Source organism: Papaver somniferum, unplaced genomic scaffold (genome assembly GCF_003573695.1).
Source record: "Papaver somniferum cultivar HN1 unplaced genomic scaffold, ASM357369v1 unplaced-scaffold_107, whole genome shotgun sequence".
NCBI lineage: Eukaryota > Viridiplantae > Streptophyta > Magnoliopsida > Ranunculales > Papaveraceae > Papaver > Papaver somniferum.
Window position 1 is genome coordinate 6,657,560 of NW_020619603.1, and position 23,795 is coordinate 6,681,354.

At 35.1% G+C, this 23,795-nt stretch overlaps 1 protein-coding gene and 3 long non-coding RNA genes across 7 annotated transcripts; 2 read left to right on the forward strand and 2 right to left on the reverse strand.

Annotated features, from left to right (window-relative positions):
- Nucleotides 1-572: 572 nt before the first annotated feature.
- LOC113327729 lies at nt 573-1,367 on the forward strand. Its single transcript, XR_003349166.1, has 3 exons — nt 573-711; nt 810-980; nt 1,346-1,367. It is a non-coding gene; the product is annotated as an uncharacterized LOC113327729 (long non-coding RNA).
- Nucleotides 1,368-1,369: 2 nt separating this feature from the next.
- On the forward strand, nt 1,370-2,423 carry LOC113327730. Its single transcript, XR_003349167.1, has 4 exons — nt 1,370-1,391; nt 1,488-1,566; nt 1,672-1,810; nt 2,307-2,423. It is a non-coding gene; the product is annotated as an uncharacterized LOC113327730 (long non-coding RNA).
- A 1,774-nt stretch (nt 2,424-4,197) lies between these two features.
- LOC113327638 lies at nt 4,198-8,081 on the reverse strand. 4 transcript variants are annotated; one of them, XR_003349102.1, is made up of 4 exons: nt 7,932-8,081; nt 7,674-7,826; nt 6,323-6,434; nt 4,198-4,826 (listed from the first exon to the last, which is right to left on the reverse strand). It is a non-coding gene; the product is annotated as an uncharacterized LOC113327638 (long non-coding RNA). The 4 variants fall into 4 exon arrangements; XR_003349101.1 differs by lacking the exon at nt 4,198-4,826 and adding an exon at nt 5,665-6,223; XR_003349100.1 differs by lacking the exon at nt 4,198-4,826 and having other exon boundaries at nt 6,244-6,434.
- Nucleotides 8,082-12,648: 4,567 nt separating this feature from the next.
- LOC113327654 lies at nt 12,649-14,513 on the reverse strand. The gene is made up of 2 exons (XM_026574808.1): nt 13,702-14,513; nt 12,649-13,201 (listed from the first exon to the last, which is right to left on the reverse strand). Exons 1-2 carry the CDS (start codon nt 14,372-14,374, stop codon nt 12,846-12,848), a joined length of 1,029 nt encoding a protein of 342 aa, XP_026430593.1. The 5' UTR covers nt 14,375-14,513; the 3' UTR covers nt 12,649-12,845.
- Nucleotides 14,514-23,795: the final 9,282 nt, after the last annotated feature.

Consider the following 23,795-nt stretch of genomic DNA (forward strand, 5'->3'; position numbering starts at 1 on the left):
TTTTTTAGGACATTTTTCTGTTCATTTGCAATTTCAGATCTAAAGCTCAATTTAATTGAATATCCGTTTAATTTCATCATATAACAATGGGGGATTTGGATTGTACACTTTGATATTGGTGCTTTTGGTATCTGGTAACAAAATCGATTCAATTTCAATTTTTTTTCTTCATTTTTGTAATTTAATTTTTTGGGTTTTTGGACTTGGGATTTTTGTAGGTCAGAGAAGACTAATAGCGCAGTGCATCAAGTGGACTTGTAGGAATATTGTCGTTCTTTCTTGGTTCGGGTCTATTTACATACTTAATGCACTTTTGTTTTGTTTCTTTCTGTTTTAGGCTTGCTACTGATTTCCTTGTAGGAATATTGTCGTTCTTTAGGATACTGATATTTTGTGGATACAGGTGGATTTTGGCAATTCCTCTCTGTAATGCAGTTAAGCTACTGATTTTCTGGGTTGTAGCAACAACAAGATAAGTTGCTCTTGGATTTTAATTTGAGCACTCTTAAAGTAGTTTTGAATTGTGGATGGAGAATGATTAATGAAGTTTATAATAAATGAATGTGTTGTGAAGTTTCTTTGAGTTATTCAAATTGTTACAGTGAACAGGTGATGATGAACATAAATTGAACTGGGTATAAGAAACAAGGAGGAACATTCAAGTCTAATGGCAATACAAACATTACACCAAACCAAATGAGGGCATTTAAGGTTGTTATATTTTTCTTTTGTTTTTTCTTTTTATGGTTTCAAATCCAGTGGATTACTTTCCTGACTAAGTTTCAACACATTTTACTTGGTTTTGGCAGGAGTACTGCTTGTTGAATGGTCTGAACTCTGATGCAACACCAAATGGGTATTCTACCAGTAGATCACTAGAGGATATTATTCTGTTGGATCCCCAAACTGCACCTCTGGTTCCACCACTAAATCTCAGTACGAAGGGCGAAGTGGTTTATTGTGTTGATGGTTCCCATCAGGTCAGCAATCTTCTGCAGCAAACTCTCCTCCTCATGGACGTCCTGTACCAGTTCTGTAACAAGAGCTACAGTTAACCAAAGCTCATCTTTTTTATAAAATGCATGGATGAAACTGAAGGGATGTCAGTATATACCTTATTTATTAACCACGAGGTGTACCAACAGTGATCTTCCCATTTTGGTTCCTGCTAGTTTTAGTTGATAGAAACTGCCAGTTCTGCCGTTTCGAAGCGTGACTCAAAATGGCTGACTTGGCTGAAACAAATGTTGGCGTTTTCGTTTTGATGTTTTTTTTCTTATTTCTTACTCTATAAGAAGAATGGCCTTAACATAACTTAGTTACTTATGTGCTTTACTATGTTCAGTGCGCACTCCTCAAATTGATGGAAAGGAGATATTCCGCCAAGCCAGGTCTGACTATTACGGGGTTCAGTTCTTAGTCACGATTTTTATTGACAATTTCGAAAGTTTACAACTATTTGGAATTGTAGATATTTGGAACTACAGGAGTACTTTGTCTTATGAGCAGTTCAGTGCATTTCTTTCCAACATCAAGGAGCTGAACTGTCAAAATCAAACTCGAGAGGTAATTACTTACTGCTTTGTGATTTTTGAAACTCTCGGTAAAATCTTTTGGTCATTGAACCGACGTAACTAAGAAAATTGGTTTGTCTTTTTCCCTGTTATCCAGGAAACGTTAAGGAAGGCAGAATAATTATTTGGTACAGACATGAGACAACAAAGATCATTACTTATCACTCCAAGGGCTGCTTATTCGTAACAACCTTTAGGACTTAAAGGCGTATTCCAAAGATGGTGCATCATAATAGGTAGGCTACATCTCTCTTTCTCTTTCTCACACACATGCAAAGATACATATGCACCAACACAAAGATAGTTGCATGTCTCTGTACACACACATGTAGAACTAAAACATGGGAGTTTTGGACCTCCATATGAGTGGAAAGTCTACAAGTGAGTTTTGTGTTCACTTGATTTGAATTATGTGAATTAATTTATTGATTGTTGGATATACTGTCACTGTCATGATTTTATGAACCTGCAGAACTATGTTTTAACATTCTATATGTTTTATGTGTTGGATCCCGATAGTTCACTTCTCGCCATAGTGTATGTGCAAGTGTCTCTGTCAGAACATGTACATTTGTTCATAGTCTGTCAGCTTGTATGCATATCTTAGGATTTTAGCTTGGAATGTCGATGACGAGTTGCACCATCTTCAAATCTATCTTGGCTTTTCTTGTATATTGTTCTGAGGTTCTCTACATGTTCTTTTTAATGATTTTTGTTTTGTGATTTGTACAGAATTGCGCAAAAGAATCCAAAGAAACCAAACTGGCACCTTCTAATAATTGAAAAGGTTGGAAATTTGGGATACGAAGAGATTGAATGGGAGTAAAAGAGAAGTTGTTGCTAGTCACTGGGTACACCATTCTCGCTATCATGTTACGTGATCTGATACCATTAGTTTTTACCCCCAACCGTCTAAGCCGCCATCTAGTGTATATTTGTTGGTTCATGTATGTTGTGTAACCTTTACAGTGGATTACAAGTTTAACTAAATGGAAGATGTCCGGTTTTTTCCAAATTGTGTCAGCATCCTAATTTTGTGAATACTTGCATTGTCATTTGTATAATTTGGTTTGGAATACAGTGGATATGAATCTGACACGTTTGGAATTTGAGAATGTGGAGAACATTACATTTTCAGGTGACCGGAACCTGGCATTTCAGGTGATCGGAACCTAGCAACTTCAGGTGACCAGAACCTGGCATTTCCAGGAGATCGGAACTTGAAAGTGCGAATATTTTTTTTTATTAAAATCTAACTAATTGCTAACGGAAGGCGTGTGTTACCCAATTATGAAAACACAAGACACATGTCATCTCTTTACTAGTCACTTGAACAGTTATATAAAAAGTTAGCAAAGGTTATAACACAATTTTTACATTACAAAATAAATAGGAAGTGTAAAATGTCAATAGTTAGGATAAATATTGTAATGGAAATGAAGTGTTAGCTTATTTAATTTCCCTAATGGACTAAAAGGGTTGGATAAAATACTAACACATTATATAACTGCTTATGGGTAACCATTTTTCTTAGTTAGGGAAATTAGCTTCTATTTTTTGGTAACACTTTTGTTTCATAAGGAAATCCTTGATTTGGTATAGTGATTGTATACTTATGGAATATAACCTTAATAAAGAATTTAATTTGGAACCATACACATATTGTCTTCAAAAGGATATATTTTTTTCCTTAGTTATACAGATTTCATTAATATTCTAGATTGTGTCTCATTAAAATAGAAATTATGAATATAAAAAACTTAAGGGTATGTTAGAGAGTTCATTGGAAAAATATGACTATAAACAGAAGTTGGACACATTTTTGAAACATACTAAAATGGAATAGAGAACGGTCTTTCAGAAAGAGAGGGAGTAAGAAATACCAAAAGGCGTAAAAAAGAACAAAAATAATAAAAATAAAAATAAAACCTAAAAACAAATCTAAACACAAGTCCGCGTCGGCGGCGCCAAAAATTGATCGAAATTTTGATAGTGGTAAAGGTTGTCGTTCACTCGGACTTTGTTGGATTGATTTTAAGTTTTAATAAACGAAAATAAGGAAAATATATACAAATATGGTGACAAGATGAAGAGGCACTGAGATTTCACTACTTTTCATATTCTTGTGGTTCAATCATTAACTCTAAACAATGTAGCTCAAACAAAAGAAGTTGTGACTCTAATTCTTTTCCAACAATAGATTTCATAAAACATTATTTGTAAGTCGTAAGCATGACGCATCAAAAGTAATTTAAACCAAGCATGCGACATCAGACAAAATAACAAGTAATTAATAGAAATCATAAAGCAATTAAATCTATGCAAAAAGTCAATAAAAGAATTAATTCATTTACCACAATCATGAAAAGTTGCTCTCTCCTTCGTTCCAGTGATGGGTTCTAGCTTCGCATGGTAAAAACACACTCAAGTGAATTTTTCATTGCTCAAAAAGGTGTTTGCAAGGAGAAAAGGTATAAAGCATGTGTTTGTAACAGTTATAATTGTTACAGAACCCACTGTTACAGAGAAACACTAACAGACTGTTAATTGTTACAGAAACTGTTACAAAGATATTGAATTTGAAACTATAGGCAACAGTTTCTGCGACTGTTCTTGACTGTTATTCTGTGTTCTTATAGCAAACAGGACCAAGAAATCTCGCTCATCACTCCCCAAATATCCTCCATTACCTGATAATCAATAAAAATTATTTACATGCAAGATACGGGAATTTCTTCCCTGTTTTAACTTCTCAAGCAGCTAGCTGTTGTTTACACACTCCAAATTGATTGATACACGTTCCAGAATGAGATGACAACGCTATATACTCGCTCCAACTTTCCAAAACGAATCCAACATAATCCCGTGAGTCTCTCAATCATGTTTCACGTCATTCCCACGCACACAACCCAAATTTGTCGAGATAAAACACATTACCACCCTTGTCTAATCGAAACAGGGTTGTAACAATCAAAATCGGGCATTGAGTCTCAATTAATCGCCTCAAAATCTTCCACCAGAAATTCGCCGTAACAAAATATTTGAACTGAAGAATTCCGCCAATTTTCTGTCTCCCGTGAAGAAGAAGAAGTGTCCCTTATCCGGTCTTGGGGTGATGATAGCAGGTAGGGTGGAAAAAACAAAGAAGGTGCCCCTTAGCCAAAACTGGGTCCGTATAGCAAATGTCCTTCAGGGGCGCCCCGAGCAACTTTTCGAGCCGAATTTTCCAAAAATGTTTATTTCCAAAAATACCTAAAAATACATAAAAACACAATAATAAGGACGAAAATGAGTACTAACAATACGAAACATTGAGGACAAATTAGACACATAAATGCGTCTATCACCTGACATCTAGATGAATGTCTGAGAGTAGAAAGAAAAGTTGATTGCTGACTGTTAAGGATAGAGACTCATCTGCTGAAGGCTCTCAACCAAAACAGCTAGCATACCGTGTATGAAGGAAAGGACCGAGTATTTTGCATCTGCTTTTAGATTAGTCTTACGGTTCTTTAGTTAGCATTAAAATAGCATCTGTTGCTTTTGAATAGGTTGAACAGTTGTAACAAACATTGTATTCTCTTGTATAAATAACAAGTCGACTCCACAGTTCTAAGTGTGGAAGTCATTCCTCCAAATATCATGTTCTAAGTTGGTATCAGGAGGGTTCGATCCCTCACTCTTCCGCTGTGTTAACAAATATGGGTGTTTTTTTTCACCCATTTCACCAGTTCCATCACCTATTTTACTCACATCATCCATCCATTTTACCTACAACAAAAATTTCTATCACCAGATCATAACCATTCACCACCATTGTTAACATCGTTTGCTGCTAAAAAGCTTGTTTGAATGTCTCTGCTAGTGGCAAGGCAACTGGACAGAGTATTTTGTTTGATTATCAACACTTTAGATCTGGTACTAAAAACATTCTTAAAAACCAGTTCTAAACAAATTTCAATACCTTTCAACAACAATACAAAACAAATCATTACCATTACCAATTATATTTGTTAACCAACACAGATCAATACTACCAATTGAAGAGGTATTTCGACTATCTCACACAACCATTTGAAGAGGTATTTTGACTATCTGACACTATGAATTTGAAGAGAAACACCAATTTTTTCATACAAAAGGGCTATCTTCACCACGGTTCCGGTATATTAGAAGCAAGTTGCACATTCGTCAACTCAAGTACAACTTGAGGGGAGGTGTTAAGGATAGAGACTCATCTGCTGAAGACTCTCAACCAAAACAGCTAGCATACCGTGTATGAAGGAAAGGACCGAGTATTTTGCATCTACTTTTAAATTAGTCTTACGGTTCTTTAGTTAACATCAAAATAACATCTGTTGCTTTTGAATAGGTTGAACAATTGTAACAACCTTTGTATTCTCTCGTATAAATAACAAGTCGACTCCACAGTTCTAAGTGTGGAAGTCATTCCTCCAAATATCATATTCTAAGTCTGACCGCAATCAATGGCCTTATTGTACTGGCACAGATAATCAGACCAGGGTTAGAAATAAGAATGATAATGACGTTACATGTTGCATTTTACGTGCTCCAGCTTTGATTAATAATCCACCTAATAATTACCCATTCCAAACGAAAAAAGGGAAACTGAAGTTTCTCTGATAACTCTGCCATAATTATAGAAGATATGACACTACATTGTTACCCATTGACAGCCATTGGATTCAATACAAAATATGAAGAAAAACAAAAGTCGAAAAATGTACCTGGAAAATATAGAACATTAGGATTAGATATTCCCGGCGGTAATGAACATATAAAATTGTAAGCATTTTGTTGGGAAAATTTGAAGTAATTTGCTCTGACCATCAATTCTTCCTGCAACCAACATATGTGAACATTTTTTTGTCAGATTTGTTTTACCAATGCATTTTTGGCAACCTTATCCGTCCGGCAGTAGCATTGGTTAACTCAGGTGGTGAACCTGAACAAAAATAATTTGTATATGCCATGAGATCATCCTCAAACAAAGCATGATTTATCAATATCATGAGTATACTATCCTTCTATTGAACATGAAGCACTCATTTGAAACCTAACAATTGCCTGAAATGTGCAAGTAGCAAAAAACTAATTCACAGTGGTAAGAATAAAAGAGATCAGTGTGAGCTGAAAGGTGTTGAGTTATGTAGTGACAGTAACAAAGGAAACCTTCTTTTGAAGGCCTTGCCATTTAATGATGAGGACATCTGATCTATATTCCAACAGACCAGTTTCCAACTCTCCGCAGTTTAAAAAAAAAAAGATAAACCTAGGTTAGAAATCCAGTATACATTTTATAAAACTGGTCACCCATAACTCCAAGTGTTTAGGACATTCATGAAAATAAAACAGTACTCGTGTAGACACCAATATAATATTGGTTTTGCAGTTAGTTGGATGCCTAACACCCTAAGTCGACTTAGTGTTTCTAAAAAAATACAAAAGACATCTTTGTATTACAAAATTCTGTTTCAACATCGATGAAACTAACACTGCAGTTCTGATTCTTGCTTAATACCAGAAGCAGTGTAACTGCAGATTACGCGATTAAAGTTCTCCTATTTTAGTTAGCATTAACAATAATGGTGGCGGTGTTCAGCACCAATAGTTAATGGTGGATCACGTTAAGAGCAATGGGGACAATTATTGTTGCCCAAACAAATAATTAAATCTTTTGTCTGTGAAAGCAATCAAAACGATTTCTTTGTGACATTTCTACAAACAACTACCATGTGTTAGTACCGAAAATAAACAGACCAAATGCCACCATTGAGAAAGAATAGTGTCAACGATATAGGTGCGAGTGGATTAATTGAATACATAGGCCAAGAACTGGATTAATTACCTCCATTAAATCAAGATCGTACAAAAGACACTGGGAGAAAAATCCAGAAAAATAAATAAATCATGTTTTGTTCTTTCGCATTACAGCAGAACATAAAAATCGTTGACACCCATTATGACAGATTATAGTTGTCGACGCACCTTTGCAACAATACAAAAATTGATTGATTATTGAAAACCCTAACAAAAGGAAATAAATGCCGGTGTATCTTAAGATGAAGTAAATCTCACCAGAGAGAGTATTCCATCTTCTGTTCCATCGTATACTTTTAGTCCATGATTGATTCACCAGTGAAATCAATTTTAATAAAAGACATGATAAAAATCAATTTCTATTGACAGAAGAAAAAAAAAAACGATATCCTTTGAGTATGAAGTTGCTGGCTGCAAAATCAAATCAAAACAAAATAAAAAACTCAAACCGATTTTCGAATAAAAATCTCAATATTTAATTAATCATGGGAAAAGAAAACGAAGCAAGATTAATACCTTAAGCAGAATGGAATAATAGATTTTCTGGGGTATAAACGTTAGAATTTGCTGGTTTGCCATCAAGAATATCGCTGTCTCTTTCTTTTAATCATGATGGGTGTGCCATTATATTTTTTTTTGTTTTCTTTTATCACGAAAAAAAATATTACGGTATTTTTCTTCTTCAAGTTTTAAGTTTTTAGCTTAGAAATGAGATGGCAAATGACATGGCGAGATGAAGAGAAAAATTAGGAATGACATGGTTCAAAAGGAGAGAATTTCTCTGCAATTTGGAGAGAGGAGGGTGAGGGTCACCATGCGACGTGGGAGCTTATATGATTTCGGATTTTAAAAGAGTTAGATTCATGAAGTGACAATATTTAGGTGATGACACTTAGAAACGTATGATTAGTTTAAAAATTATAAATATAAAAAGAAAACATAACTTATCGTGTTTGGATTTTATGGAAGTCGAAGTTCAATTTGGAAATCGAGTAATTATTATATTATGACTATTTTTTTTAAATTAATATATGGGGTGGGGGTGAGGGAGCAACAAATTAATATATAAAGGGGCGGGGGTGGTGGGGAACAAGTTAAAATTAATATATAAAGGGGCGGGTGCGGGGGAACAAGTTAAAAGGAAAAAAAAAATCTGCACATATTTTTCATCTAATTAATATATTTTTTGTCCCGCCACACCAAATCAAAAATACACCTTCACTGGATAGGACGAAGTCCCGAGCATACCAAATCAAAAATGTATCGCCACGGGGCAGGGCGAGGCCCGCGCACACCAATTGAAAAATACATTTCCACGGACGGGAAGAAGCCACGCACACACCAAATAAATAAATAAATGCACGTTACGTAGCATGGACACAAATCTAGTGCAAATTAAAATTTCCAAAGTAAAACAACAAAGACTGAAAGACTGAAGTAACAAATGACCCACTGAATCCCTGGATCAAAGGTTGGCCTCGAACCGCTAACCGGAAGATATTAACGTCTATCGAACCATCAAGGGTTAGCCCAGTTGATCAGGAGTCTGACTCTCAAGTAGGGGGTCAGTTGTTCGAGTCTCCGTTCAAGTGTAAATTATACTAACTTTAACAAGTGTTCAAGAGGACCGAGTTTGCTCAGTGCGGAGTAAGCCGGTGGCTACGCTGCCAGGCGACAAGACGGGCCTATGCCTAGCATCAGGGGAAAAACAAAAAAAAACAGAAAAAAATCTGCCTTGTGGCTATACAGACATCTCCGACTCCAATGGTTTTCGGGCTGCATAAGAAACACCTCCAATTTTATACAAACCCCAAAACTCTGGATCCAACTTGGCCTTTTCATAGTTTGGAGCTATGTTGGCTTGGCGCCTCGCCTTGCCTAGCACCTTTTACAGCATAGGTTTGGAGACAACTATGAAACATTCACAGCCACTATAAACGTTCCACTGAAACTTGAGCTTGCTATCATTCTTCTCGTGGTCAGCTGGTTTTGTAGATTTGTTACTTCATTATTCAATTTATCTTCAATACTGGAAATTTCTGTTAGTAGTTCAGAAAACTTCTCTCGGTTCAGTTGCTCTTTCAACTTTTCTCTGAGAATAGAATTTTGTGCTACTAATTCGGACATCTTTTTCTCAACAGCTTGTTTCTCAGCCAACTTTGTTTCAGAAGGGTCTGTTATACCAGGTAGATTTAGAATAATAGAATTTCTGTTAGACTATAGACAATCGGGTCATCTTCCTCCACTCGTGACCAACCCGTAGATATAGAATAATCCCAGTAAACCACCAAACCTTGACAATTTATATTCGACGGAATATTCAGCTAAGATAGATTTCAGAGCGTCATAATCGCTCTTTTTGTTACTGCCTAGAGAAAGATGTTTAGAGAAATCTAATTTTTCTTCATCCATGATATCTCCTTTGAGAAGAGGGACGCCATACCTTTGTGTAATCCTCACTATCCCATATCCATAGATCGAATTCCATATAATACATAAAAAGCTTAGGATCTGTATACCACGACATATTTTACTCAAGTTTGCTTGATTGTCCAGCAAAGAGAGCATCAAACAAGAAAAATCTAGCTTGTCAAGGATCAGTGACAAAGATATGAAAATTTACTTATCTCAAGAAATCAAATGGCTATGAATCTATAATGTATATTAACAATATAAATTTTTTATGTACTTATACAAAATCAACTATATACGTACATATACACATGGACAACTTTGATATATATTACGGCTTGCTAAGTAAATTGGCTTTGTCTAAATTCTGACCAGAACAACTTCTCTAGGAAGGTATATGCTGGATAACTTGGTCAAAAGTCCTATGACCAAGCCCTACATGTTATGAATATACCTCATCAGTAGTCTTATGTGCCTGTTCTCATAGATATATACAAAGCAGGAAACATGAAATTCAAATGAACAAATAGTTGATCCAAGTCGGAATAAGCTTTACGACCTCTGGCCGCACCGAAGATGCAAATACAGACTTAAAGATAAACAACAAAGACTAATATAACCAAGTACACATTTATATATACTCCTTGAGTTTTGTTTTTTTTTTCAGATCGGAAACTTGAGGTTGTCTATCATTCTTCTCCTGGTTTAGTTGCTCTTGTAAATATGTTAATTCCAGTATACATAAACAGCTTTGAATCTGTATACCACGACATAATCAGCTTGTGAAAGAGGAAAAGATTAGTGACAAAGATATGAAAATTTCTTATCTCATTTAACAAGAGAACAAATGCTAGCTATGATGTATGCCAACAACAATTCCAGTAATACTTAAACAACCTAGGATCTGTATACCACGACATAATTTACTGACTTTTGCTCCGTGACCATGTTATGGATACCGGATCACTTCATTGAGAAGAAAAAACAATGCAACATACAAATAAGAGAGACTTATTATTAGCTAGAAGCCAATCAGGCAAACAGATTCAATTGAACAACGGATGACGTAAATCGGGATAGAGGCTTTATGGATCCACACCGGCAGATCCACCACCAGCACCACGAGACTCTTGGAGTTTTGCTGTCAGCTCCAAAACTTGTGTTTGGAGAGCTTGCTTATCGATCTTCTCTTGTTTCAGCTGCTCTTTAAGAATGGAATTTTCTGCTAGTAACTCGGAATTTTTTTCCTCAAGAGTTGGTTCCTCATCTAATACTGATTCATCTGAAGGATTAATAATACCAGGTAGACTATTGATGATCGAGGTTAGTTCCTCTACCTGTGTCCAGAATAATGACTTTCTTTTATTATCCCACTGTGCCACCAAACCTTGACAATTAACCAACCTAACATTCTCAAAACTGGACTCAGCAAAATCAACATTTCTAGCTAAGAAAGATTTGAGAGCGTTATAATCGCTCTCTTTGTTATTGCCTAAAAAAAGATGTTCATAAAAATCTAATTCATCTACACATGTGTAGTCTCCTTTGACAAGAGGGACATCATACTTTTTCTCTATCCTATCTATCCCATATCCATAACTCCAACCCCAGTAACTTATAAACAACTCGGGATCTCTATACCACGACATAGTTTCAGAGAGAGCTTCAACAAGAAAAATCTGGCGTTGTGAAAGAAAATACTGAAGATCGATCGAGGATCTGAGGATCTCCTAATTTGAAAGAGCCGGAAAACTATATGATGTATATTTAGAGTCGATCAACAAAGATATATAGCACGACAAGCAAAATAAAGTAAATGTTATACCTATAAATGTCAACTGGACTTGCATAAGCACATGGACAAGTTGATATATATTATGTAGTTGGTTTAGTCTAAATTCTGATTGACACGGCTTTTAGGAAGGTGTTGCTACCTAATAATTATTTGAATTAATCAACACGTTATTATAAATAATAACAATAGAATTAAATTTAACCTGGCCAGTAGTCTTTTGTGCCTCTTCACATGGATGTACCACAGACATCACATTGATGGGGAAGAGTCACAAATGTGAGCCGATGTAAGAAACAACCACACAACACCGGTAATAGCATGGAAACGAAACTGATACACCCACCGATATTTTCTCACGAGTGAAATCCCAGTAGAGGTTTGCGTGGTCATGGGAATGCCTCTCTATATTGGGATTATAAATGGTGTTATGATGGGTCCACTGTTCTCTAAGTTGGGATTATTTATTTATCGGATTATATCTAGGTGTAGCATTTTCCACGTGGAAAAGAGAAGACTTGAAATGTGATATAACAACAGAGACTAAAATGATTAGAAAACTTATGTAAGAAACAACCACATAACACGGGCGACTATGTGGAAAAGAGAAGACATAAAATGTGATTTAACAACAAAGTCTAAAATTATTAGAAAACTTAGAAACTAAGCAGGCAAATGTAAATTTCAAATGAACAACGGATGATGCAAATCAGAATAGGCTTACGCTTCCACATTGGTGGAACTTCCACCGTGGAAGGTCCACCTCCAGCACCATGATACCCTTCGAGTGTTTTTCACAAATCTAGAACTTGATTTTCGTGTACTTGCTTAGCATTCTTCTCCTGGTTCAGCTGCTTTTGCAGATTTGTACTTCGTTATTCAACTTTACTTTTACAATGGGAATTTCTGATCCCAACAGAAGCTTGCTTCTCGGCAATTATTAGTTAAGAGGGATTGACAATACCAGGTAGTCGAACGTTCCCTAAACCTTTTTCTTTTAATAATAAAAACAGTGTAACATAACCGGTCTATGTAATGTCTCTTATATTAGTTGAATCTCCACTCAGCATACTTAGAAACACATTAATACTTATATATTAGTTATACATCAATACTCACGTGCAAACACATTTCAGTTCACAAACTTACGTCAGGTACGTAACGTACAAACACTAACTCAACACAGTGGACACACTCTTTAAGTATTACATCTCGCCTGCACTTCGTCAATCTATACCACCTCCAACACCACGACATTCTTCGAGTTTTGCTGTCAAATCGAGAACTTGTGTTTGGAGAGCTTTCCTATCATTCTTCTCCTGGTTCAGCTGCTCTTGCAGATTTGTTACTTCATTATTCAATTTCCCTTTAAGACCGGAAATTTCTGCAACTAGCTCAGAAAACTTTTTCTCCCGGTTCAGTTGCTCTTTCAACTTTTCTCTGAGAACTGAATTTTGTGCTACTAATTCGGACATGTTTTTCTCAACAGCTTGTTTCTCAGCCAACATTGTTTCAGAATGATTAGCAATACCAGGTAGACTATAGAAAATCGAGTCATCTTCCTCTACTCGTGACCAGCTACCTGTAGATTTAGAATAATCCCAGTAAACCACAAAACCTTGACAATTTCCTTATCCCAAAATTATTATTTTTTGTCGACAATTTTTTTAATTCATTAATTATACGAGTATGTAACAATACTTATGGCATGCTAAGTAGTCGGCTTAATTTGTCTAAATTCTGACCAAAACCACTTCTAGCTAGGAAGGTATATGCTGGGTAATAAATAATTGGTCAGAAGGCTTATGAGTTATGACCAAGCTCAATACATTATGAATAACAAATTAATCAAACCTTGACCTCATCAATAGTCTTATTTTCCTGTTCTCATGGATGTATACAAAGCAGGCAAACATGAATTTCAAATGAACAACTAGTTGATGCAAGTAGGAATACGCTTTACGACCTTTGGCCGCACTTAAAATGCAAAATGAACAAATGCAAACACAAATTCAAAGATAAACAACCAAAACTGATATAACCAAGCACACTTTTACTTAGCGGAATGAGATGGTGGCTTACTTGATCCTTCCATGATCGTAACAGACGTGCTATTTGGATAACTTATCACATCAAGGTTCTTGGAAGGAACCAAGTGACTAGAGACAGTATCGCCACTCGTCCATGGTTGGACATCGGCGGATCCACCCCTAGCACTGCTACACAGTCTGCACTCTTCGAGTTTTGTTGGCAAATCGGAAACTTGAGCTTGTCTATCATTCTTCTCCTGGTTTAATTTCTCTTGTAAATATGTTACTTCACTATTCAACTTAGTTACTTCATAATCCAACTTATCTTGAAGATCGGAGATCTTTTTTTCATCTGCGCGTTTCTTAGCCAATTTTATTTCATAAGGATTTGTAATACCAGGTAGATTATAAAAAGTCGAGTCATTTTCCTCTACTCGTGACCAGGTACTTGGAGAATCACCATAATTCCTGTAAATCACCAATCCTTGACAATTTACATACTTATTAACGCAGCCATCTGCATTTAACCAAGATTTAAGAACATCGTAATCGCTCTCTTGGTTGTGGCCCAAAGAAAGATGTCGAGAGAAATCTAAAACCGCTGAAGTGTCGAAATCTCCACTGTTAAGAGGGACGCTAAACTTTTTCTGTATCTTGTATATGTGAAACCTATGTTTCGGACCCTTGCATCTTAAAAAACAATTAGGATTTCCATACCACGACATAGTTATAGCTTCAACAAGAGAAATCTAGCTTTGTAAAAGAAAAGGGTGATCAAGAGGAGATATGTCCGTTACAAGAGATCAGATACTATGATCGATGTATGTTTAAGTCAATCAACAATATTTATTTATAGCTCAACAAACAAAATTCAACAACTTGATTGATGTATACTATGTAGTTGGCTTTGTCAATATTCTTAACACGACTTCTAGCTGCTAGGAATAAGTTATATATTGTGACAGATCTTTGTAACTTGCGGGATCAACACGTTATGAATATCATATTGATATATTTTACGTTATGTGCCAAATTAGATATCGTAGGCACGCTAAGCAGAATGGACACAGTAAAACACTTGTTGAAAGACAATGAAATTTCACATACAAAATAAGAGAAGACTTATGTTGGAGATAATGCATTTTTTAGATAAATCTAGAGTTGTAAAACAGTAAAAAAGAAATAGAATTTGTGCACGCCAAATCTAAAATCCATCGTCACGGGAACGGGCAATCCGTACACACCAAGTTAAAAGATAAAAATGTCTGGTGCGTAGCACAGGCACAAATCTAGGAAAACCAAGTTCAATTTAGAGTTCATGAAGTGACAATATTTAGGTGAAGACACTTGGCAGCGTATGCTTGGTTTAAAAATTACGAACTCAAAAAGATAACCTAACTTACCGTGTTTGGAATTTTATTGAAGTCCAAATTCAATTTGGAAATTGAGTACCTACCATATTATGATTCTTTTTTTTTTTAATTAATATATAAATACGAAAAAAATCCATATATTTCACACATATTTTTTACGAAAATAATAGGAAAAAATAAATATAATTTGCACATATTCTCCATCTATTTAATATATTTATCCGGCCACATCAAATCAAAATTTCTTCGCCACGGGCCAGGTTAAAACTTAGCGCTCACCAAATCAAAAATGCATCGCTAAGGGAAAGGGCGAAGCCCCGCACACACCAAATCGGGAAAAAAAATGCCCGGTGCGTAGCACGGGCACAAATCTAGTACAAGTTAAAACAAGTTCACAAACAACAACAAAACAACTTCAAATATCCAACTAACTTATTATTATTTGATGCCAAACAGAGAAAACATAAATTCAGATGATACAAATTGGAATCGGCTTTACGACCACGCAGAATGCAACATAAACAAAAGCAAAGTCAATTTCAAAGAACCAAAAACTAATGAAATGATGAGTAACTTGTGAATTCCTTCAAAGTAATGCTGGAATTAATCAACCTTTCTAGTGTGGTGACAAAGACATTTCCGACTCCAGTGGCTTTCGGGCTGCGTAAGTAACATCTGCATTCTTATACAAACCCCAAAAATCTGGATCGAACCTCGCCTTTTCATTGTCGGCAGTCAACTCTGGAACATTCACAACCACTATAAGATAAATACAATAACTTAAACGTTGGTTGTCACATCTTCGACAAATTTTGCGTTACTTGGTCCTTCCATATATTGTTTTTGGCAGGCACTCGGTCCTTCCATGATAGCCACAGGAGTATTTTTTGTAAGACTTAGCGCATCAAGTTCCTCCAAAGGAACCCAATGGTCAGGAACCGTAGAATCATTCAGCCATGGTTCCACATCAGCGGATCCACCTCCTGCACAACAACAACACTTTTGGAGCTTCATTGTCAAATTGAAAACTTGAGCTTGCCTATCGTTCTTCTCCTGGTTTAGCTGTTCTTGTAAATATGTTACTTCAGAATTCAGCTCAACTAAATTGGAAATTTGAGCATGCCGATCATTCTTCTCCTGGTTCAGCTGCTCTTTTAGATTTGTTACTTCATTGATCAACTCATCATTGAGACTGAAAAATTCTGCTACTAACTCAGAAATCTTTCTCTCGACAACTTGCTCAGCCAATTTTACTGTAATAATACCTGGTAGACTATAGAAATCCGAATAATTTTCATCTACCCGTGACCAGATACCTGATTCCGGTTGGGAAAAATTCCAGTAAACCACCAAACCTTGACAATTTACATACTTAACATTCTGAGAGTTAAGCTCAAAAGAATTTTCAGCTAAGCTAGATTTGAGAGCATCATAATCACTCTCTTTGTTATTGCCAAGATAAAGATGTTTAGAGAAATCTAACTTTTCTTGCAATACGACATCTCCTTCGGTAAGAGGGACGTTATACTTTTTCGTAATCCTCGATACCCAATATCCGTAGCTCGAATCCCAGTGATATATAAACAACGTAGGATCTGTATACCACGACATATTGCAACAAGAAAATTTTAACTTGTGAAAGAAAAGAGTTAATGAGGATATGAGAACTTCCTTATCTCCTTAGCAAGAGATCAAACCTTATGAATATAGAGCTCTTGACCACAAACTAAAGTACGCGTTCATACTTAAAAATATCAACTATATACTTAAGAACCCACAAGGACTGCCATTCACATGGACAACTTGCAATGTATATAATATGTTGCATGTTGGGTAGTTGGATTCTTCTAAATTCCGGTAACACGACTTCTAGGAAGGTGTTATTAGCTAATAGCTGAATTGAAAATAATTCTTATGTCAGGTAGTACGCTGGCTATAGCCTGGTCAGAAGTCCAAATATATATCCTGGCACATTTTCGAATAATGACGACGATTTGTAATTATTCTACTGTGACCGTCTGACAGATCCGTGTAACCGGCTCAACACGTTAAGAATATCAAATAAAAATAAAAATGAGCTGACCAGTTATCTTTTGTGCGTGTTCTCATGGCTGATACACCACAGAAGTCATAAGAATATCAATGTCATCAGCAGGGGGTGAAGGCACCATTCAGAACGAGCTTTAACTAAAATTCTTGCACGTGACTCGATGAGCTTTAACTAGTTCTAAGTAAAATCATCACAAAATTGGTTAAAAGGACCAAAATCAATAATTTTCTGGTGAAAAAGATTTGTACATTTTGATACTGTTTAAATGGACAAAAATTAAAAAGATATTGTTCAAATGGATAAAAATATAAAAATAGTCAGGATGTAATCAGTTTCATCCTACCCATTTTCAAACATTTTTCTTATTTTTAATTTATATCAGGGTGCATCCAGTTTCATCCTTACTATTTTTTTAAGTTTAAGCCGCGATGAATCCAGTTTCATCCTTGTTATTTTTTTTTGTCCATTTCACCAACAATAATTTTTACTCGTCCATTTGAACCATGTTTTAAAATTTTTTGCACAAATGACCCATTTTCCGTAAAATCATCACATTTCATGACGTTTAACTAGTTTTAACAGTTATACCACAGTTTTTGTTTATTTTGTTTTATACCACGGTTAAAATTTTAGTTTTATTTTGAAACAATTGAAAACACAATTTACATTTTTAAGACCGATATGATGGAGTTTAATAATCCTGGCAAGATTGGGGTATACCCAGATTAATTGGGGTATATCTAAATCTAAATGGACCTAGTGCTCTTGCTAAGGGGTGGTCAAAATTGGTGATTTTATTTTAATACCCTTGAACTAATTAACTGAAAATTAAACCCTAAAATTAAAAAACTCTTAATCTTCCCTAATCTCTCAGCTCTTCCCCTTCATCTTCTTCCATTTCTTCCATCAAGCGAAAATCTTCAACATTGATTTTCCAACATTGGCCAGCGAAAAGAAGACTCTAAGTGATGTCTAAACTTAAACCCATCATTGTGTTGTGTGATTTGGTTGTTATATAATTGTTATATTAGGTTAGATATCAAAAATTATGATTTATGTGTCTTCAGCCGGCAAGGTCGTGACATGCATATCTTGCCGACTTTTCATAATAGTCATGGCGACTGTAAAAAAATTTCAACAGCCGGCAGGGTATTTTTTGAAGACCTCGCCGACTTTTCATAATAGCCATGGCGACTGTAAATTTTTTCAACAACCGGCAAGATATTTTTTGAAGACCTTGCCGACTAATAAACAGCCAACAGGGTATTTTTTGAAAACCTTGCCGACTAATACATTTTTCTCAACAGCCGGCGGGGTATATTCAACAGCCGGAAAGGTATTTTCAACAGCCCGCAGGGTATTTTTTGAATACCTTGCCGACTTTTTTTTGTCGTCTCCTGTATATCAAAAAAAAAAGTCGGCAAGGTCTTCATCGTCGACCTTGCCAACTTTTCGTACTTTCAGAACTGAAAGTGCTGATTTCTGATCTAATTTAGAGTATGATTTCATACAACATCTTTGCAATCCCCTCTTTAGAAGTGTTAAGGTAGTTTGCTTTCATTTCCGTTCCAAAAGATTTTCTCAAAACAAAATTTTTTTCATCAAAAACCTTCCCAAATAAGTTCAATCAAAAACAAAATTTCATAACTCAATTTCATAATTTGAGAAGTTTTAATCTACTTAATTAATTAACCTAATCTGAATTTTTAATGTTAATTAAACAAGGACATATTAGCCATTTAAAAAATACAAGGTTAAGGGGTGGCTTGGTTTTACTTCATAATAACCAGATTTTGTCTTATTGGGTATACCCTAATTAATGTGGGTATACGCCAATCTCGCCAGGTTAACAATAGTCTTCGATTATCAAACTAATTTAGAAAACAGATATCAAATTCGATCCAATTGGATGGAATCGAAAATAATTTTGTTTACACCACGGTTTTTGAATTTGTTTTAATTATGTAAAATTCAACATATAACATCTATCAAGTCAGATCAAATAAAAGAAGTAGTGTTTTATGTATACCGTGTGAAAACCTATCCCGAAACCGCTCTCTCATATGCAGTAGGGCCCAACTCTCTAGTAACAAGGAGGGAACCATATAGGGGTGGATTGGATCCCACCGTACATGTCACAATGGTTTTGAAGCAGTCTAGGAGACGGTTTGTTGAGAACTTTTGTAAAAAAGGTCCACGCAAAATCTTCTGCATGTCCACCTCACTATGTCCCCATCAGAAAAGAGTAACATGCATTTTGAAAACTGAACCAAAAAGCAAATTTACATAGTCATTGGATCGTGATCATACGGATCAATCAGTGGTTCAACCGGGTGACACTATAAAAGAAGTTCAAAATATTTTAAAAGAACATGCAATTAGTAAATCAGAGTCACCCTTATCCATGTATTTTAACTAATTCTTAATCTATCCTTCACTAATCATTAGAATAAATCGTTATTATTGAATTTGTTGATCTAACAACATTGAATCAAGATATTTATGATCATGAAGGTTTAGGTGAAGAATCAACCAAGAAAAGTAGACAAGTTGAATATCCAAGTGCTCCATTTAGTCATATATAGGTATTAATGTATTGAAATTTGATTTTTTTTTTTCTCATTGAATCCGCCACTTTTACACCTGAAAAAATTAGTGTCGGCATGGTAAAAGTATGAATACCATGCCCGCAGGGACAAAATCGGTATGGTATTCATACTTTCACCATGCCGATACACAATATCTCTCGATTTTGAAATATTAAGTACACTGCCGGCACAGAAAGTTCATTATCGAGCATGCTGGTAGTAATGCCGGCATGATCGACTCTCAAGTGTACCGTGCCGGTTTGAGGACAAAAACATATAGAAAATCTCTGTCTGAAATAGCAAGTTTCGGCATGGTATTCATCCTAAAAACCATGCCAGCAAAAAAATATAGTAGGTATTCATCATGAACACAAGCCGGGAGTGGATTGAATTCTAACTCAAACGAAGTTTTAAAATAAACAAAAACACTTTAAATACGATTGGGTATCATGTACCTTCTCAATGAAGCCATTTCTTCTTCTTCTTCTTCTTGCTCAACAACGATTCAATTTAACATATCTTTAAGAACTTGTTTGGGTTTGATTTTAATTTTTAGTTTCAAATTTTAGTTTTGATGGAAGGATATTTTAGTATTTCCGCCCGTAAATAACACCTCTATTAGAAAAATTAGAACTAGAACAAAAATATCAATTCTATATCTTTTATGGAGAGTCACAACTACTTGAAACTTAATTGTTAATTTTAAAACTATCGTCAACATGTATGTTATATTATCGGTGATGTTATTCACCTCCTATTTCCTACCTCTCTGCTCTGCTACCTCCAATCTAAACTTCACGTCTGGCAAATGGTGAACCCCACATATACCTATATGTGAATCGAATTCTAAATGTGTACTTTAGATTGGAGGAAGCAGATTAGGAAGATGAAAAATATTGAGATGAATAGCATTTATGTTATATTATCCAACCCCTTGATGATTTAGAAAAAAAAAATACTTTATCATAATAACCCATGCATATTACTGAGAAATCTTTTACAATTAATTTGACATAAATGAGAATCCAATCAAAGATTATCATCCATATACACGTATCTATGCATGCATCTTATCAAATTAACAAGCATGTTATGTAATTAATCAATCACTATAAAACACCTATTGACAAACCAGTACTAACCTGACTATAACCATTAGCATTATACTTGGTTTGAACGAGGGTTGTTTCCATCAATCATGATGTCAAAATCACTTTATGTTTTAGGAACTGTTGCTGCCATCTTCTTCGTTACTATTTTTACTTTATCCTCTGCACAATCTATTCGTAGTAAAAAGACTGTCGTTGTGCAAAATGCTATAGGTTCAGCATTTCCCGTAATGCTCCACTGTTGGTCAAGCGAGAATGATTTCGGTATGCATACATTAGATTACACAAGAAACTTCACATGGAGATTTAATGTTAATATTCGGCATACAACTACATTTGTATGCGATTTAGGTTGGTATGATTCAAATATGTCGGTGCAGCATTGGGACCACTTTACAGCTTACAACGCAAAAAGAGACTGGAACAAACATTGTCTACAATTTTGCATATGGAGCATTCGTCTAGATGGTGGATATTATGGGGATGGTGGTGGTCGGTTTCCGTTTCAAAAGATGTTGTCTTATTCTTAATATTCAATTTCTTACAAAATTGATTCATTCTGTATTGTCCTTATGCATGTGAATCAAGTATTTATTAATTGATTAATAAAACATAAAATGGTTTATTGCGCAAATATTCTTAGAATATGGTTCTAGTGGACATGTAAATGTTATGGAGGCGTGAAATTGATCATAAACAATTATGTATTTTGATTATTTTTTTATCCGCTCTCTTATTTAAAAAATCACACAAAAATTCATAACTTGGAAAATTTATATCTAGTTTTAATAAAATTTATAATTTTAGAAAGGGTTATACAAATCTACAAAACAAACTCCAATGTTGGTAGTAAATCAAAAACTCTTTTTTGTCGAAATAAAATTGCTAGTATAAAACCGGTTGTATCATGTGTTAAACAAGATAAAATAAAATTATTCATAAAATAGATAGGATAAAACTGGATGAACCCTTACTTAAATTAATTAAGAAAAAAATTTATTCGAAAAACAGTAAAAATATATCTGCGTGGATCATGGATTGAACTTGTTTCCATTCATACTTAAACTCATATGAAATAGGTATTCATCCTGTTCAGATGAAACTGATATCGTCATATTATAGCTTTGATTAAAAAAAATCATGCATGTTTAAACTTGTATGAAAGTGGTTTCATCTAGTTTTAAATTTGTTTGAATTTATTTCCATCCATGTGTTAAATTTAGTTGAATTTGTCTTCATCAGTATGTAAACTAGTTTCATCTAGTTTTAAAGAACATAACGATATCCATGAACACCATATATATATATATATATATATATATATATATGCAAAAGTCAGTATACACCATCAAATAGTGATAACAGCTGGTTGAAAAATGGCATCAAATGCCCCATAAAATTGCTACTCCAAATTGCTTTTGTAGATAAGAAATATCAACTTCTTATCAAGAAAGATATTGTTCCATAGTATCGCATATACCAGAATTACACAGCAAAGGAAGATACATGAGGATTAGGTTTGATTTATTCGTTTAACAAGAATAAAAAGATTAGGATACTATAGTCGGTTGTTACAAAAAATTATTTTAAATATTAGGCAAAACAACCATTTTTGGATATATAAAAGTATTTAAAAGATTTTTGGACATTTAAACAGGTGGGAATGTTATAAATACCATCCGTTTTTGTTGATCCTGCACAAACACCCCCGAGAGGTAAAAAATAAAAAATTTTGGAATCAACTTGAGAAAGTTTCTTCAACTTTTTGGAAGCAACTTGTATAAAGGTACATCCACTTCTGGAAGCAACTTATTCTAGTTGCGTCCACTTCTAAAAGCAACTTGTGCTAGTTGCTTCCACTTATCAGAAGGTAGATGTATTCTTAAAAATTAAATAAGGGTATATTTTAAGGGACGGATTTTGAGGAGCATTTAATTAATGTTCCCTTTAAATAGTATCGAATATTACTCATCTTTTACCCCGCGAAAAAAGCTATTGAGGGTTATTGAACCTGTTCATTGTAATAAAAATTTATATATTATATATAAGACAAAGTGTTGTAGGAATTTCAGAATGGATATCAGAAGACTATGTGGTAAGAGAATAATTCGTGTAATGGGGGATTAGAGAACGTATAAGCAGGGTTAGTACTAGAAATCTTGTTGCCGATCGTCTTGAAAACTGACAATCTAGTTTAGCTTCTATCTATATAGTTTCTTCTTTGATGACATCCTTCGTCCAATATATATTTCGTTATTCTCTTTTGTAGTGCACACGGGCGACCTTTACAGTGTGGACATAGGATGTTACACAGTATATAGTTATATGAACTTCACGACTACCAATTTTAATCATCCAGTCAGTGACGGAGCTATGATTTCAAAATTCGAGAGATAAAAGAGTATTTCTTCTCGCACCTAAATAAGTGTGTAGTTTTTTTTTTTTTATGTAAATTAGATTTTGTGGGCGCGCTATATTCGGGCATTTTTGTTCTTTTAGTCATATTTTTCTTTAGGTGTCCTGGGTTTTCGTCCCACCCCATCACCATACGTTTTTGATTAGGTGTGGCTCGGCTTCAGCGTCGCCTGGTCCTGTTCCGATGCATTCTTTATTTGGTGTTGCACGGTTTCGCCCCGTCCGTCGGGATCCTTTTTGATTAGGTGTAGCTTCGCCCTCCCCCTCCCGATTTGGTAAAGCTCGGCCTCGCCCCACCACGTCCCGATTTGGTGTGACAAGGTAAACCCGATTTGATAAAGCTCGGCTTCCGCTTCGCCTCACCACGTCCCGATTTGGTGTGGCTCGCCCCTGTCCCAATGCATTTGATGAACCTGATAATTGATAATGCCAACAACTACTTCTCGTGGGACATCACAATCTTGAATGTGGGACTTTAGTTAGGATGCATCAAAATTCTAACTTTCATATAAATTACAGAAAACAGAACTATGCTTGATCAAAAGTTTCGTGGAACTCCATTTGGAAAAAAAAAATCAAAACTTGATAACTACAGGCCCCATTACTGCTGG

Excerpts from the sequence above, each read along its gene's own strand:
- LOC113327654 (XM_026574808.1), bottom strand. The coding sequence starts at position 14,374 with ATGTCGTGGTATGGAAATCCTAATTGTTTTTTAAGATGCAAGGGTCCG. Across the intron at positions 13,202-13,701 it reads TACGATCATGGAAGGATCAA|GTAGCTGGTCACGAGTAGAG; the intron begins GTAAGCCACCAT and ends CTAAATCTACAG.